At 41.3% G+C, this 16,967-nt stretch overlaps 1 protein-coding gene across 1 annotated transcript; it reads left to right on the forward strand.

The window, feature by feature from the left end:
* Positions 1-15,736, forward strand: LOC101164580 (egl nine homolog 1). The gene is made up of 6 exons (XM_004075659.4): positions 1-298; positions 908-2,331; positions 12,874-12,993; positions 13,086-13,222; positions 13,901-13,968; positions 14,079-15,736. Exons 2-6 carry the CDS (start codon positions 1,126-1,128, stop codon positions 14,129-14,131), a joined length of 1,584 nt encoding a protein of 527 aa, XP_004075707.2. The 5' UTR covers positions 1-298; positions 908-1,125; the 3' UTR covers positions 14,132-15,736.
* The last annotated feature ends 1,231 nt before the right edge of the window (positions 15,737-16,967 follow it).

Below are 16,967 nucleotides of genomic sequence, written 5' to 3' on the forward strand. Positions count from 1 at the left end.
AAGAGGAGGAGGAGGTGGGGGAGACACAGACTGAAACCGGGAGCGCTCACTAACACAACGGGGAGCGCTGTTTTCGGGGATAGAAGAGGCCTTGTTTGGCCCAGAGCATCTCCCGGTGTCCCTCGGTTCGGTGTAGCGTTTCAGGCCGGCGTTGGTCGCCGTCGCCGGCCAAGATATTATTTATAACCACCGCGGATGGGACGCACACCCCGGCAAGACAATCCCGGAAATAACATGCGTACTCTCAGCCTGTCACGTACGCTCTCTGAGAATTTGCATGCCTGTATGGCTGCCGTAGGTAAGCAGGGGCTTTTATTCTCTCAATTGATATTTTTCTCTATTTTTTTTAACAAAGTCCCCGTTAAATTCATCCTACGTTTGAAAATGCATTTATTTTTCATTGAGGCGATGCGTGAAGTGTATTATTGAAAGTATGACGCCAAGTTGATCATGAATTGCAGACAAAGACGGAAAAATTTGGGGGTTCCGCGGGTATGAAATCAAAGTGCAGTAATGTGAAAATGTACATTATATTGCATTGAAACTGCAAATGTAGACTTATTTTTAGTTCCGGTAAAATAACGCTAGTTTCTGTTCTTGTGGTCACCAATTTCTCAATTAAAATATGTTTAAAAGTCGACTATTATTGAACTGTACCTCAACCATTATGTTGTCTGCTTTATTTATGACTGTCTGGTTACATAATGTTATTTTTTAACTAGCATGCTACATAGTGAGCTTCATCCTTTCCGGCTACTTTTTAGCCGCTTTATCGATATGCTAAATTCATGTTTTAGCTAGGCCTGACGCGGCAAGGCGTTTGTTGCAGTCAAACTCGTACGTGTGCTCACTGTGGCAGGTGGTCCACACTATTTTTAGCTCAAGTGTATCGTTTGACTTTCCGCAGACAACCCACGCCGCGTGACAATGCTCGTTACACTGATGGGAGCAGCCACGCCGTTTTAGACCCAAAGTAACAGCTGAAGTGAAAGAGGAGGGCTGGGACATGAAACTTCTTCTCGCGGATGTGCCACGGCTCCCCTCCGACAGAGAAAGCGGGCGGCTCGGCTAGAAAATGAAGCGAGGACGTGAGGCACGTGCACATCCAGCGGACGACGGGATGAAATGGAGAGTTTGGGACGGACGGACCTTTTAAAGCCACTCTCTTCCCGCGGACTCGTTGATTTCCCAGACTTGCGTGAGAGACGAGCGAGTGGGCAGGAGCTCGTCTCAGGACCGGCAGAGCTTCTGCACGCTTACCGCCACCGGGCGGATATGGGTCTGAACGGGTTGTGTGCGGTGCCGGTCGGCAGCCCATCAGCCGCGGAGTTGCTCGCCGGGCTGGCCTCTCAGACCAGCCCCCTGAGTATTGTAGCCCCGACGAGGCAACCCAAGAGCGGCGTGCTTGTCTGCAACGGCGGTGTGGACGGGAGCCTAACGGGTGTTGTGGCCCCCACGCCACATGGCTACGCCGCCCATGTGAACGGGCAGACTGTTGGCTCCTCCACGCACCCGCTGACCGGCAGAGGCCGTTTGGAGGAGAACGGCGACAGGACTCTACATGAGAACTACCCTTTAGTCATGCGGTTTAATGGCGACCTGAAACCTAAACAGACCCAACAACAGAAAAGAAAAAGTGAGGAGAACCAGAACCTTGGGTCAGAATTCCTTAATAGTCACATGATGGGCTCACCTGAGTATGTGGGCCCCAAAGAGTCAACAGGTTCTGAGTTTAAAAAGAGAAAACTTGCAGATGGAAGTGTTCCTAACAGTTCATCAGATGTGTCCAGAGCGGCCCGAGTTGTTGCCCCTCTGGTAGCTGTCAATTGCAGCAATGGTTCCCATAGCAACTCAGACTTTGCCCCTGCAGGCCCTCTGACTAACCAGCATAATGGACATTATGTAGCTCCTACAAACTCACCAGCTGCATCCAGCCTGACCTCCCCCTGCAGGATAAAAGCCCCCCCAGCCAGAGTGCTCCCTGCAGGTAGTGGCTGGTCAGCAGAGCGATTAGCCCAGCAGTATATCATCCCTTGCATGAAGTATTATGGGATTTGCGTCAAAGATGAGTTCCTGGGCTCGCAGTTGGGCAGCAATGTGTTAGAAGAAGTGGAGGTTCTGAACCGCAGTGGGAAGTTTCGGGGCGGGCAGCTGGTGAGCCAAAAGAACATTCCCTCTCGGAACATCCGGGGCGATCAGATAGCGTGGGTGGAGGGGAACGAGCCCGGATGCAAGAACATCAGAACCCTGATGGCACGAATTGATGAGGCTGTGATGTACAGCGCCGCCAACGGACAGCTGGGGAACTGTGTCATCAACGGGCGCACTAAGGTGAGATTTTTCTTTTTTTTTTTTTTTTTCGGAGGGGGACCCTTCAGATGAAGAAATACAGGATGTTTTAATGACCCAAACGTGGGAGTGTCACCTTAGTGACGTAGTTTGGGCAGTGGCTCAATAGTTGTGGCGTGTCTGCACTGCTTTATCTTGCATCTGTAGCGCAGACATGTGGGCAGTTGAAACAGGCGCACACATGCTCACACCAGCGGTAGCATTTCAGGATAAGCCATGTAACTTTCATACATTTGGAGGAGAAGGCGGCAACCCCTTTTCTTGCATTCATACCATTGATACCTGAAAGAGGGTGGGAGGAAAAAAAAAAGAAAATTCTACTGTTTTATCTCTTCCATTATCGCTGCCAGCATATTCTCCCATCACTTCAACTTCGCAAGCATGACGCAGGCACAGTAGAAGGGAGCTCTTTTTGTTTATTTGTGTTCTCTTTATCTCATCTTGGGCCACGTGAGTAGCGTGCCAATAGGAAAACATTGCTGTCGGAAGAGAAACACTATGACACTGGGTTGGTGTCGGTCTGTTTTCTTTTGTCTGTTTCTTAGCAGCCTCAGGATTTAATCATGAATCATCTGCAAACAGTGCAAAAAAACAAAGCACATTTTGACAATGCATTGCAGGAAGAAAACAAACAAAAAACAATGTAAACCTGTCTAAAAATATTGCCTTTTTGACGGAACTGTGTCCAGACTGCTCTAGATGCATGTCAGATCTGATTTAAGGCGCAGACATTGTTGCTCCTCGAGGGTAAATTTGGCAAAAGCTGGAACCCACAAGTAAGGTTACTGATGGAGACTGGGAAATGTTGTTAAATACTAATCCATCTAAAACCCTGTATAGCAGAGTGTATAATTGATAATTTTGCACACTTCCACTGCCACTTGTGTGTTCTGTCTCTACAGACACATCCTGTGGTTTTGTAAAAGGAAATGTTTTCCTCTGATTGCAGAGTATACGTTCCTTGACCCCATCCCCTTCACCTTTTTTTTTAAACAAACATAGCGTGTTGCCATCAGTGCCGGTCTATCTAGTTATTTACGCAAACAACATTTAAACAGGAGCACGTCTGCTGCCTCGATCTTCGGATGCTCCCTGTGTGATTGAATCATGCCAAGTCTGAAATGAATGAATGACCCATTCAATGAAACAGACAAGATTAAAGGCTAAAAGGTATTTTGTCAACCTAAACACAATTTCTTGATCTTTGGAGCGAAATTAAAGATTACTTTTTTTTTCTTTTTTAAACTGTAGACTCAACATTCTTGATTTTTAAAAGAGAAATGACTGTAATTTACAAGATGGGATACTTCACAGGAGGCTGTGATGGATTGATCTACTTCTGATTCAGTTATTCTTTCTTTTCATAACATGCCTGGTAGCTGGATAATGAATGAGTACAAACTGTTCTTACATGACATTTCTATTGATGAGCGCAGAATCCAACCTAGCAGAAAAAGCAATGATGGAGAGCAGGCAGAAAGAGAGGAAGAGATGGGGAAGGAGTGCAGTTTAATAAAAGGCCTGCACCAGCTTTTCTGGCTCCAATTATCCCCTTTTTTTATGCTTTTTCGTAGCGTTCCTTTGACCTCTTTTATCTCCCCAATGTCCTTTATCGCATTTGCAATTTTTTTTTAAACGTATTTACTTGCCATTACCTTGGTAACAGACCTTTGCAGAGCCAAGTGGGGCAACGTGTGTGAATGATATGGTGAGCTTGTCTAGAGTTATGCTTCAGCAGCTGAATGTTGCTTTTTACACCCTGACTTGAGCAAGAAGTTGTACGATATATGAAGAAATACTGTAATGATGATTGTGGGAAGGTCTAAGACTGTACTGAAGAGAAACAGCTTTGAGATTTAAGAAGTAGGCGGGACTAGACTGGAAGTGAGAGCTGCGTGCAAAGAGTATGTATGAAGAGCAATGCAGTAGAACTTCAGCACCCTTGTGCATCCTCTAACAGTGTTTTTCAACCGGTGTTGGTCAGGTGTGCCGTGGGAAATTACCCATTTTCACTAAAAACATTTACCATCTCCAGGATATCAGCTCTGCGTTTATCCAAACAGGCCCTGATAAAACACTGAGTAGTTAGAAATATGAAAGATCGTAAAATACTTTAAATCTTCTTGAGTTCTCCTTCAAGGTTTGTGTTTATTAACAGCCAAACATCCCAGTGTTTGGTCCAAGTCATCTTTCTAACTGAAACACTTTTCTAATAAAGTCTAGATTGAAGGACAAATTCGCTTTCAGACTTCTGTCACTTTTGAAAAATGAAAAGTTAAGCTTAAATAGAAGTAATAACATTTAAGAAACAGGATTAAGGTGAAGTGGCCATCAGACGCAATTTAACTAATTTTAAACAATTTAATCATCTAACAAGAAATAAAACATTTTTGTTAGTTATCAAAGACTTCATCTTTGATTAAGACAAGAGAAAAACTAATAAAACTTCAACATGTTCACTTTTTGTGTAGCTACAGAAAACATAAATATGTTAGTTTTTTTGTTTAAATTTATCAAACATATTGTGATCTGTAATTGTTCAAAAATTACAGTTGCCTTTGCACTAACATTGAAAAAAAATCATTATTGATTATACATTGTATCAAATGTATAGAAAGAATACATTTGGATTTTTGTGAGGTTACATAAAATTGCATTTTGATAAACTGGAGTGAAAAAACAGCCAGCAGGGTAACATTTCAAAAAATTTAGTTGAAAATTATTACGGAAAACTAACTTGACTTTTATTACAACTTTTAGAAAAAACAGCTGCAACTTCCAGCCAGTGGCGGTTCTACACTAACTTACTCCCTGGGCGAGTAACCCCACCAGTGCCCCACGCACTCTTACAAAATTTGACAACATCCTTTTGTGTTCCCTATCTTTTATTTGGCCATTGTACACAAACATGCATGAATTTTCTAGACTCTTATTACAGGGGGGGTCAAACTCAGTCGCACAGGGGGGCCTAAATTAAAAACACGCTTTAGGTTTTGGGCTAAACAAGATAAATATTTCCTGAACACACTAAAGCTAAACTTTTAAACCTTTAAACGGAACTTCTTAAACATAAATATGAATAAAAACAGACAGGAATATTAATCCAGAATAACTCAAGTTAAACCTTAAATAACGTATAATATTTTGCTCTCCATTAAAATATATTCTGTCAAAATTATACAAATATGAACATGCTGCAGAACAATACAAACAAAGCCTGGAAATATTAATAATAAGAAATAACAAACTATGTCTTTCTGTTTTCTTTGCTCTTTTATTATTTTTAGAGCTGGACTCCTGCATCATTTTTAGCAATAAGTTCATTTCTTAGTGTGTGACGTCTTGTGTTTGACTTTGTGAAACATATCAGAGGGATTGGATCTAAAAAAAATATACATATATTGTGAATATCATTTTTGGGTCTTATTAACATTAAAAACTAAATCATAGAACTCATCAGTGGGATTTCTCCAAAAATATTTGGCATTTTCCTAATTTTGTGCAGTAGAAATCCTCCAAAAAACCTCCATCCATTCATAAAAAATGATTTATTGTTTATTTATGATCTCATTAAGTGCAGCTGTTTTCTTGCATTACCTCCTGCTGACTATGTCAAATACAGACACCAACTAAATGACAGAAATGACACGTAATAAAAATATCTACAATAGTTGGTAAATAATTACATTAACATGAGTTGATGAGTGATCCCAACAGCACGTGATGATCCAGGTGTTGCGTAATGTAGGCTGCGCTCCTGGCAGATGCGCCTACCACCCCTCCCATCCTCTTCTTTCTGACATACGAGGCTCCGTCTCTATGACGGGAGCACACAGCTGCGGCCTAGAGTTGATTGTTAGACTGAAAAAAATTCCCAATTACCTGTTAGTGTGATTCACCCAGCCACCGGTGAGTTGGGCCCCCCTCTAGAATTCTTTGACTTATGTTCCAAAGACTACCGTAAAGAAGTGGGGGCGCAAGTGTCTTGCAGCAGAGGGCAGTGGTCACGTGCATGTTGGGTCTGCTGTGTCGGAGCGGAGAATTGTGGGAAATAATCCCCATTGCCTGCTCTGGTCGAAATAGGGTTGAGCACGGGTTTTTCTTCTACCTAATTCCTTTTAATGTGGCTGTTTTATGTTGTTTCATTCTTAGTTATTTCATCATATTTTTTTCTTGCACCATAAGTGTGGAAAGTGGAGAGGATGAAGACATGGGTGCGATGTTCAGTGTCAGATGTGTGAAAATAAAAGCGCAAACTGCCGGCTGTAGCAGTCATGTCAAAATAAAAGCTGAAAGTCTCCTCTTTGACCTAGCTATTTCTTTATGTGTCTTTATTTGCTGCCCTGGACCACCGCCCACCTCGCCCATATCAACAAACCACAACTGCTTCCAGCTTTTTCTGCCACAATTATCACAAGAATGCATGTGAGATTGCGGAGGGGCTGTAGATCAATAGACTATGAGTTTCTCCTTTTTTCAATTTTTGGATGCTGGTTTGCCACAGGATTTTTGTCAAGGATAAAGTGTGCCTTGGCTCAAAAAAGGTTGAAAAACACTGCTCTAACGTGATGCAGTGAAAGAACTGGCAAACTTCACAGGCAGCTAGATGACCAAATAAAACCAGCTAGTTTTGCTATTTCAACTAAGAGAACTTCCTCTTGGTGCTCTCCAAATCATCTAGAAGCTATGGCAAGTGGATGATGTTGTCATTTTGGATTTACAGTAAACAGAGAAAAACTTCTTCATTTCAAGTTTCTGATCCAAAAGCGCTAAAAACCTCTCACCTACCTTCTGTATTCTACTTCAGCCTCCATCACACTGACTGCAGGGACGTCCAGTTTAGTGTTAAGTTACTGGGTGAGTCTCTGAATGATCTCATGAACCCAGACATGGAGACACTTTTGTTGAGACGAGCTGCTTTTATAGAGCTCTTCAAAATAAAAACATCGGATCCGATGCAAATTGGACACGTGAATTGTGTTCGGCATGAACACAGTATGAGTTTTTTAGGCATTCCAACACAGTTTGTGTGTAACCTTTTTAAAAAAATATATGTATATTTATAAAAAAAAAAGTACCTTTTAAAAGACTGAGACTGACATTTTTGTTATGCAATATTTCAATGCCATCCAAGTATTTTTTTTTTACATGTGTGACACAGGTAGATTCTAGTGGATCAGATTCTGTGTAAGGAGCAGAACAACCAGATAAAAGTTTTCAAAAGGTTTATTGTCCAAGTGTCTAATAGTGTCCAGCCTCCGTCAGTCCAAATGCTCCAGGATGAGTAGAGGAGCATGCAGTCCAAACCCCATCTAATAAATAAAAAATACCACACAGAACCAAATAAAACCCAGTATAAAACAGTAAAAACCCATGCAATAAAATCCAATAGAAGGGGTTCAGAAAATGTCTTTGGCTGACTTTGATTTGCACTGAGAGGGTAAATTACTTATCTGAAAGAGGGTTGGGTCGCAACCACATCCCTCTGCTGTTGTCCGTCGCGTCCCCTCTCTACTTTCCGGTTCCATTGTCCACTGGTTCCCCTTTGCTGTCCCAGACTCTACAATGTCCAATTCCTGGGGCTGGCATGCTTCAAGCACCACTACCATCTCTGCTGCTGCCCCAAAGCACCACATGTGCAGCCTTAGTCTCTGGTGTTCCATTACACCACACTTGTGGCTCCCATCGCTGGTGCTCCAACGCCGCTTATGCAGCTCTGGTAGTGCGCCTCGTTTTCCCCGTCCAAGTACAGCTGTTCATCCTTTTTAAAGGATGAAAACTCCAACCCACCTTGATCACACACACACCTGCGACCCATCAGCAGATTTGCCATGAGCCATTCAAGGGCCCTTGGAGTTTTAGGTTGCACAACCAGGATCAATAAAGATTTAAAAAAAACATAAATGGTACAGGTAGGAAAATCATCCCATTACACAGGGAAAAAAGACTACAGAGCTGCCACATGGTAGTGTTCAGTGGTGACTCACTAAATACTCCTGTGGTCACAATAACTCTGACTCATGAGGGCAGACGAAATATTTTTTGTTTCAGGAAAAGAAAGCATACGTAAAGATACTGTAAAAATGTCTAACTGTAGTTTTTTTATTTTCATAGTTTTTTATTTTTTAATTGATCATACCAATTTCTTTACATTTTTGACCTTTAAAACCAGCAGGCTGTGACCTTAACTTTAAACAAAAGCAGAATTGACTGAATCTTCATGATCAAAAACACCAACTGTCTTGATGCACCTCAATTGGTGCTTACCTCACAGAGGGTGAGGCTCTAACCACAAACTGTCGCAGTCGACTGTTTACTTGTGTCAAACAGTAAAATATGCTTTTTTTTTTTTTTTTTTTTTAATAGCTGCAATAAATGGCTCTTAACCCAAACCGCCTTAAAACCACAAAAGTCAAGTTGTCAGAAGAAATCACACTCATTGATTTTAAAATGATTGGTTGGTAGTAGGGCTGGGCGATATGGCCTAAAAATAATATATCCAGATTTTTATTTTTTTAGTTCGTTTTCTGAATTAAAAAAGGTTTGCAGAAGTAGGTTCCCATCATGTCAGTAGCTGCGGTTACATGGACAAAAGTAATCGGAATAAACGCCTGATCAGAATGAACATGCCGTTCGGAATACTCTGTCCCGATCAGACTCATTCGGATCAAAATTTCCTTCCGATAGAGATGAGCGGTTTATGTCGATTGTTGATCAGATCGTGGTGTCTATAAACAGTTTATTCCAATCATGGGTCACTACTGCGCTGGTTTTTACATCATACATAGACCGTGTGGCGCTCCAGAGAAAGCTTTGGAACGCGAACAGGAGTGCAGCACGTCTGAGCAGAGCAGGCGGACTCGTAGCTTTGAGTTTGCGGGCAGGTGAGGGTGCTTTGTTACGGTGTGCGCTCCGGCGGAGGCTTCGGACCGCAGTCCGTCCAGCACTGGCCGCAAGGATTTAGAAAATTATGAGCAAACAGGAACTTAATAATAATCATTACAATAATAAAAGCACATTTAAAAGATCATCTCGCTTAATGCAACAGTTTTGTTTGTTTTTCAACAGAATTGGGTATTTCTTCTTCTGCTGCCGTTTCAGGAATTTTAGACAGTTCTGCGCATGTCAAAATGATTTATTCCGATCAAAAGTGTGGCGTATGTAAAGGTTTTTATAATCAGAAAAAGTTTTTCTGGTCCCATGTACGCAGTTCAATTCAAATCAGATCTTTGATTTGATCAAAAACATTTTGCACATCATGTAACCACAGCTATAGAAAGAACTGCTGAAATCAAACTCAGTTGTTGACCAATCCTTAACCCACACACTCGTCCTGTCTCTCCATTGCTCTCCATCACGCTTTGATCTGTTTTTGGCTCATCTGTTTTTAGGATGTTACTTTTTGGTGCAGTCTTTTTGTGAAAACCACATTGTTTTTTGACTAAATAATTCTGGAATTTTGAAGTGATCGAAACATTCACTGAAGATAATCTGGTAGGAAAAGCTAATAATTTTTTGTCTCAGATTCCCCTGAGTACAGCTCAGTTTCTGTTCTCAAACCTTCAGCTGTACATGAACACACCAGGAGGCTGAAGGTCAATTGAAGACCTTTGTCTGACCAACTGCAAAGGAAGATGTAAAGGAACTCTTTCAGCATTCTGCAATTGCTTGTGATCTACATTTGGCTGGAAAGATCATTTAAGTTTGACCCTGTGATGAGCTTCTGTCTGTTGGCAAAGCTCTAGCGATTCTTGTTCCTTTTATTGGACTTACAGGGCAGAACTGACCATATCAGCTCGTTTGTGGCTAAGTTGTGCTGAAATTGCATTTCCCTAGTTCAAGGAATTTAAATTGGGTTTGGATTGTGTTGCTTAGAATTTTTTGTGGAGTCGCATTCTGCATCCTTTGCTTTTTTTCCTCATCTACTTTGTACATTTCTGTAAGTTCTATGCAACAGTAATGCGGCATTCTGGCTTTTTAGGGGATGAACCAATTAACCAAGCTTTATAGTCTTAGTTTATTTCCTCTTTGATTATTCAATTTTTCTTTTATTCTAATTCAATCCTTGCAAAATAAACAAAAAAATAAAATATACATGGGGAAGACCATGAAGAAACATATCAAATAACCTTTCAGCTTTATAATCGTCCACTTTTTTATTTACAGAGGAGCATTAAAAAAAAAAGATCAACATTCAATATTTTAAATATATTAAAACCAGCTTCTCCCAGACAAAAGCCAGGTCTGATTGTGCTATCCACAATGACAGAATCTCGGAGCTGATTTGTTCACAACCGACCCACCAGGAACAAAAACTAAACATGTTCAGTTGATCTTTTGCTGAAGCAAATAGTCTGCATTTTATCAGTCCATGTGTGCCGAGTCTGTTCATTTCTGCTCTTCCTGGGGTTTATGTTGGCCTTACATCACAGCGAAGCTTAAGTGAAAAAAAGATGACCGTTTGGATGGAGAATGTCAGTCTGGGTTATCTCGGATCTGAACGAGTCGCTGACACAAAGTATTAAGTTGGAGCAGATCATAAAGCTACTCTGTAATAGCACGGCTGTGTCTCTCATAATGGTAAAAGAAAGCAGAAAAATAAACACAACCTTCCTTATTTATTTTCAAATTGTGTATAATATGTAACTAGATTAGCAATTCCTTGAAAGAAATTGCATCTGATTGCTGAAAGTAATCAAGATTTTAAGCATTTTTAACATACAACATTTGTTAGCTTTTTAAAAGGTTTTAAAAAGCTTTTGGTAGCCTTGATGAGCTTCACCTGGTTTTAAAGCTTGTCTTGTGGGTTACCTTTAGTACAAGCAGACACTTAACACAAGGCTTTGAGGGATCATGGCTGGTCTCATCAATTTCCTATGGGAAGTTTTTTTCTGAAAAATATTAACTATAAAAAAACATGATATTAGCTTTTGGTACCAAAAGTATTAGCACACTACTTACAAGGGAGCTTTTCTAAGTACTTTAGATTGCATCTTGATAGCTGATTTCTCCTAGGAGGAGAACCGTGCCAAAAATCAGACTACACTCAAGTTGTAGGATAATCAGAGTAATCAGCGTATGTTTGTCTATCAGTGTATGTAAAGCAATCAGACAATAAACAGCCCCATGCGTTAGGCTGTTTGTTGTCATGCTTTAGGCCAGGGCTGACTTGTTTTCGCATGATGTAAGTTGATTGCAACTGTAGCATTGGCCGCCAGTTTGCAAAAAATAGCGTTTTGCTTCCTTCAGACATTTTTACCACATTTTTAAGTCCTAAAAGAGATTATATTTTATTTGTTTTCTCACATTTATCAAACTTTTAATAAAATCCACTTCATCCTTGTGCTTTTGCATCGAAGTGTTGCACTAAAAAGATAACGGTAAAGGTTTTCACTGAGCAGTCACATTTCAGGTGGATTCTGTCCTTATTAAACCTAGTTCTGAAAATAATCATGCATGTGCTTTCAAATAGTCTTTTATTGTGGCTGTCTTTATGACAATTAAAGGCGGGAGTAAAGGTGGAGAGGTTAATGGCCTCTGAATTCGAGCGCCGGCCTGTAATGAGCGTTGGCCGACAATGTGATCTTGTCAAATGCAACCAGTCGACTGTGGGTGAGGAGGGAAGTGGTGTGTTTCTGGGAGGAATGTGGCGAGCGCTCTTGACTGAAGTCACTTTTTACACAAAGCTTTTGTCACTGGAGTTCCACACTATACTGGAGTAGTAGTTCTGTTTATCTCAATGTTGCTGTAGTAGATGTTGAATTGTGACTAACAAAGTGAAGTGCAGACGTTTGTTTTGTTTTGTTTGTGGAACAATGCTTTTTTTGTAGACAACGTGAGAAGAGGCTTCTTTGATTTTCCTACTTTTTGCCGACCAAATCTGATGCCAGCTGATGGTGTTATGGGCCAAAACTTTACTCCAATGAATGGGGAAACTATTTCCTGACGTCTGACAGGCGAGTCTGTTCCCAGTACATCACTGTGACATAAGCCCCATGCTCTGCCGCTCTCCATCAGGTTGCAGTTGTCACATCTCTAGAAGACACATGATCTGCCATTGCCCCGCACCTGGAATGCTCATTGACCCAGCAGCTTTCATACAAGTCTGTCCCTTCCGAGTCCCCAGAGAAAGCAGCTCTGTCCCACTTCACAGTCTGCTACACTTGGACATCAAGCGGGGGCAATGCCAGTGTTGGGACCATTGTTTAAAAATGGATAGTCTGTCTGCAGATCATTTCTTAGCTGGAAACAACCACAGAGCTCTTGTCACATTTTTCCGTGTTGTTTGCTGAAGAACAATGGGAAAACTCCAACTTCAGGACCGCTTACTGAAAGCTGGAGAAGTAAAACAATGCAGTGAATTGGCTGAATCGGATGTGCTTTGAAAACATGTCCTAACAGTTCCATATTGTTGAACATTTTCTGATTTATAAGAATAATAGTCAATTTTTCAAATTTGTAAGTTGAAGAAGTTTTTCTGATCTTCATAAACTTGAATAACTCTTGAAACTGTTGTGTTTTTAGGCCATGGTCGCTTGTTATCCAGGTCACGGAGCTGGCTACGTCCGCCATGTTGACAATCCAAACGGCGACGGTCGCTGCATTACATGCATCTACTATCTCAACAAGAACTGGGATGTTAAGGTATGAGCGTGAATATTGACATCACAGAGAGAAGCGGCGTTCCTGTCATACAGTCAGGGTCAATACTGACTGTTTTGATTGTGCGTTGGCAGAAACAAGGAGGCCTGCTGCAGATCTACCCTGAAAACAAAAACGTGGTCGCCAACATCGAGCCTCTGTTTGACCGGCTGCTCATATTCTGGTCCGACCGCAGAAACCCACATGAAGTCAAACCAGCCTACGCCACTCGGTTTGTAATTACCACCGTCCACATCCCCACACGTTCAGATGAAGCCTTGCAGGGATTTGTGATTGCACTGGAAGAGAAACAGAGGTTTATTTAGCTGAAAGACAGATGAAAGTAGTCACTTTTTAGCGTTTATAATCATAAGTTTTTCTTTTCTTTTTTTACTTTAGATTTGGTTGGAAGTACCTCTTATAATAAAGGAGGTTTTAAAGAAATAGCTGTGAACTGAAAGTTTCAGAATAAAAGTGCATTAAACAATCGTTTTAGCATCATTGTCAAACTCCAAGACGCAGCAATGTTGACCTTTACTTGAGACCGCTAATAAGATGGATCCGCTCTGTGCAGACACAGGCTGATGTGAGACGGGCCTTTTCCTTTCCACTGCTGGGGGGCAAGGTGGAACTGAAAGCAGGAAGTGTGTTTCCTGGGGGGTGGGGGGTGGACAGACAGAGGGGAGGGGTCGATAGCTGGACTTGTGCAAAAGAGGCACACATGTGAGAGACAGGAATAACATGAAAATCTGCAGACGTGCTGTACTCAGAATGTATCTAATCTGACTCATTTACGTGGTTTGATTTACATTTTTTAAGACTTTTATTTTTATTAACAATTTAAAAATTATTTGTAATTTCCAACTGAAGATGTTTATCATCTTGCTTCCATTTCTCTCATGTCTTCCAGCTATGCTATCACAGTCTGGTACTTTGATGCCAAAGAGAGGTCAGAGGCTAAAGAGAAGTACAGATTGGGTAAGCCCCCCCCCCCACACACACACACACATGTGTCCCTGCCATTCTCTCAAACAGATCTGCTGTTTTTTAGTGTTCTACGTCACTAAAATGTCCTCTCTTGTTTCCAGCCACCGGACAAAAAGGTGTTCAAGTGCCTGTGACTCAGAACAGCAGGACGTAAAGTTTCTTAAAGCAACTGCGGAGCACTCTTAAAGTATTATGTGCCTTCTCAACCTACCGCTGGACTTTCAGATTTCAGAGCGGTTCAAGCGTCCGACACGGCCCCGGCTCTGCTGAGAGTTTGATTCCCGCCACGAGCTGCGAGGAAGCGAACGAGCTGCCAACGCAACGGAAATTCTGAGCTCAGTGAGCTAGCTTGGCGCAAGCAGAATTTGGAGCCGCGGTAGAAGAAGACTCGAAGCAAAGACTCAAAAAGGTTGCAGTTTTGCGTGATCAGTTCTTAGTTGTGATATTTTAAAATATCAATGTTTTATTCTGCTCTGCAGTCCTGTTTTTTGTGTGAATGAGTGGGGGAAGAGATGCGTTGAAATTCTGCTCACGATGTGAGCCAGAGAGCGCAACGGAGGAGAAGAAACGGGCGTCGACAGATTGGGGGAGAGGAAAGCTGCCCTGTTGCACTTAATATTTTCAGTAAAGCTCCACATCTCCTCACGTGGTTTGATTGGCGCATGGGAGCGGCTGCATTAGTTGGCTTTGTGTAGTACACTAAGCTGAGCTCAGCAAGTCTCTCTTGGCCTCGACTGGGGCAGAATATCATTAAAAAACAAGGATGTAATGGGTGAGAGTCAAGAGTGAATGTTTATATTCGGAAAAGTGTACCACTGGTCCGCTGTTTTTGTAAACTCGATGCACTCTGCTCACTGTGTGACTGAATGACCTGCCCACACCTGAGACCACAGGTCAAGACAGGGTTTGAAGAAGTGTGTGTCTGAGTTTGCGTGTCCACATGACTATACTTTCAACCAGCACAAAAAGGAGAAGACGACTCTACCAAATGGAACTCACCACGCAGACGACGTCAGTCTGCCTTTTGTATTTCAGACCATACAGTTCAAAGCACAAATCTACGCTGTGTGTGTGACCTGCGGTGTCACTTGTCATGTTGTGTGTTGAGCTCCCATGTCTTGAAAAGGGTCTCTGTTTGTAAAAGAAGGAGGTTGTTCCTAAAATGCACTTTATTGTTTGAAATGCCATGCCTGAATGACGGAAACCATGTAACTAATGATGTAGATGAATGAATTTGTTCTTTTCTGCTGTGGATAACCTGTTATTCAGATGGAATAGAAACTAAAACAATTAGAACAAATTGAAATGGTTTGCCCCCCTTTTTTTTCATTTTCATTTCTGGCTCTTTTTGTGTATTAGGATTTTTATTTTTGGTAGTTTTCCAGACCCTGCAGATCATCTCAGGCACTTTGTTCTAAAGGGTTTAAGCTTGAAATATGACAAAGTGTACTTTAAATATGAGCAACACAGTTTGTATGTTTGGAATTCGCAGATGACTGAAACAAACTCTGAAAGTCCTTTTGAAAAAACGTTGTTTACTTAGTCTATATCAGGGGTATTCAATTAAAATTCAAAAAGGTCCAGTTACTAAAAATCTTTCCCAGCAAAGGTCCGGATCTTATGTTTTCACTTAACATAATGTACCCTCATGTTAATAAAATCAATAACGCACATACATTTCTACATAATTTATTGTTACATTTCAAGTGTTTTCAAAGTAATATGCTTTTAACATACCGAAAAGTCTGAACTTGTATGGTACTTGAATGGAAAACAATACTGTAGTTCTCTTTACTACATGTCAATTAACAGACACTGAAATTATTCTGAATAACATAAATAAAAAGTGCAAACACAGCTTTGAGCAGCCTGAACTTAGGGCCTATTTCAAGTAATGTAAAACATTCAGAATATTTTGAATAAAATAAAAGTGCTTTTAATCTTCAAGAAAAAAATAAACAAGACATTTGAACTGCCACCTTTTTAAAAAATGAACTACATTTTAAATAAAATAACACAGGAAACTTTTCAAGTAAAATAGAACAGGGCAGAATTTACTGAATAAAAAAAGTGCAGAACTTTGAGCAGCTCCCTTTTTCATCTCTCCTTTCAACCTTTCCTTACTCCCTTTCAATCTTTCTTTCCTAGTGAGAGAAATGGGCATGTAACTGTCCTGCCAGCAGTTTGAATCTTGGCTTAAATGGGGTTAGTGCAAGTCTCATGCTCATGTGGAGATGCTCATTGGTGAGCCTAGAACGGTACTTTGTTTTAATAATATTCATTGACGAGAAAGCTGTCTCACAGCTGTAAGTTGATCCAAACATGGTCAAGGTGTGTAGTGCTACTTTGGTTAGACCAGGGAACATCGTTTCTGGCACAATCTGTAACCAGAAAGTAGCAGAGTCAGTTGTTTCAAAATGCCTCCTTAGAGCAACATCTGCTTGCAAATCAGTGAGCTCTAACTGTAAAGATCCAGGATGTGCCCACTTGAAGGTCTGTGTCACCTCCTTTGAAAATCCTCTGATTTCTCTGATAAGGAATGGATTCTCAATTAGCAGGAGGAGCTCGTGTCCAAGGTTGAAGCAGTCAAATCGTTGACAGAAGTTTCCAATCAGCTTGTCTATGAAGCCGACATAAGGGGAAATGTCTCTCTCACCCTGAATTTGTTCACGCATTTGTGGGAAATGCTCACAATCTGCTTGGAGATCTTCTTTGAAAATGTCCAGCTTAATCTGGAATGAGCGGACAGTTTTCATCAAATCGCAGATAGAATTTTTCTGACCCTGCAGCTTTAAATTGAGCTCATTAAGGTGTCCTGTGATGTCCACCAAAAAAGCCACCACATCCATCTTGTGCTGATCTTGCAAAAAGTTTGCAAACTGTGTTGCTTTTTGACTCTTGAGCTGCTGTAAGAAAGCAGCTATTTCCTTTCGGATGGACCAGAAGCGTTCCAGTGCATTGCCTTTACTCAGCCATCTCACGTTGTTGTG

This window comes from Oryzias latipes, chromosome 13 (genome assembly GCF_002234675.1).
Source record: "Oryzias latipes chromosome 13, ASM223467v1".
Taxonomy (NCBI): domain Eukaryota; kingdom Metazoa; phylum Chordata; class Actinopteri; order Beloniformes; family Adrianichthyidae; genus Oryzias; species Oryzias latipes.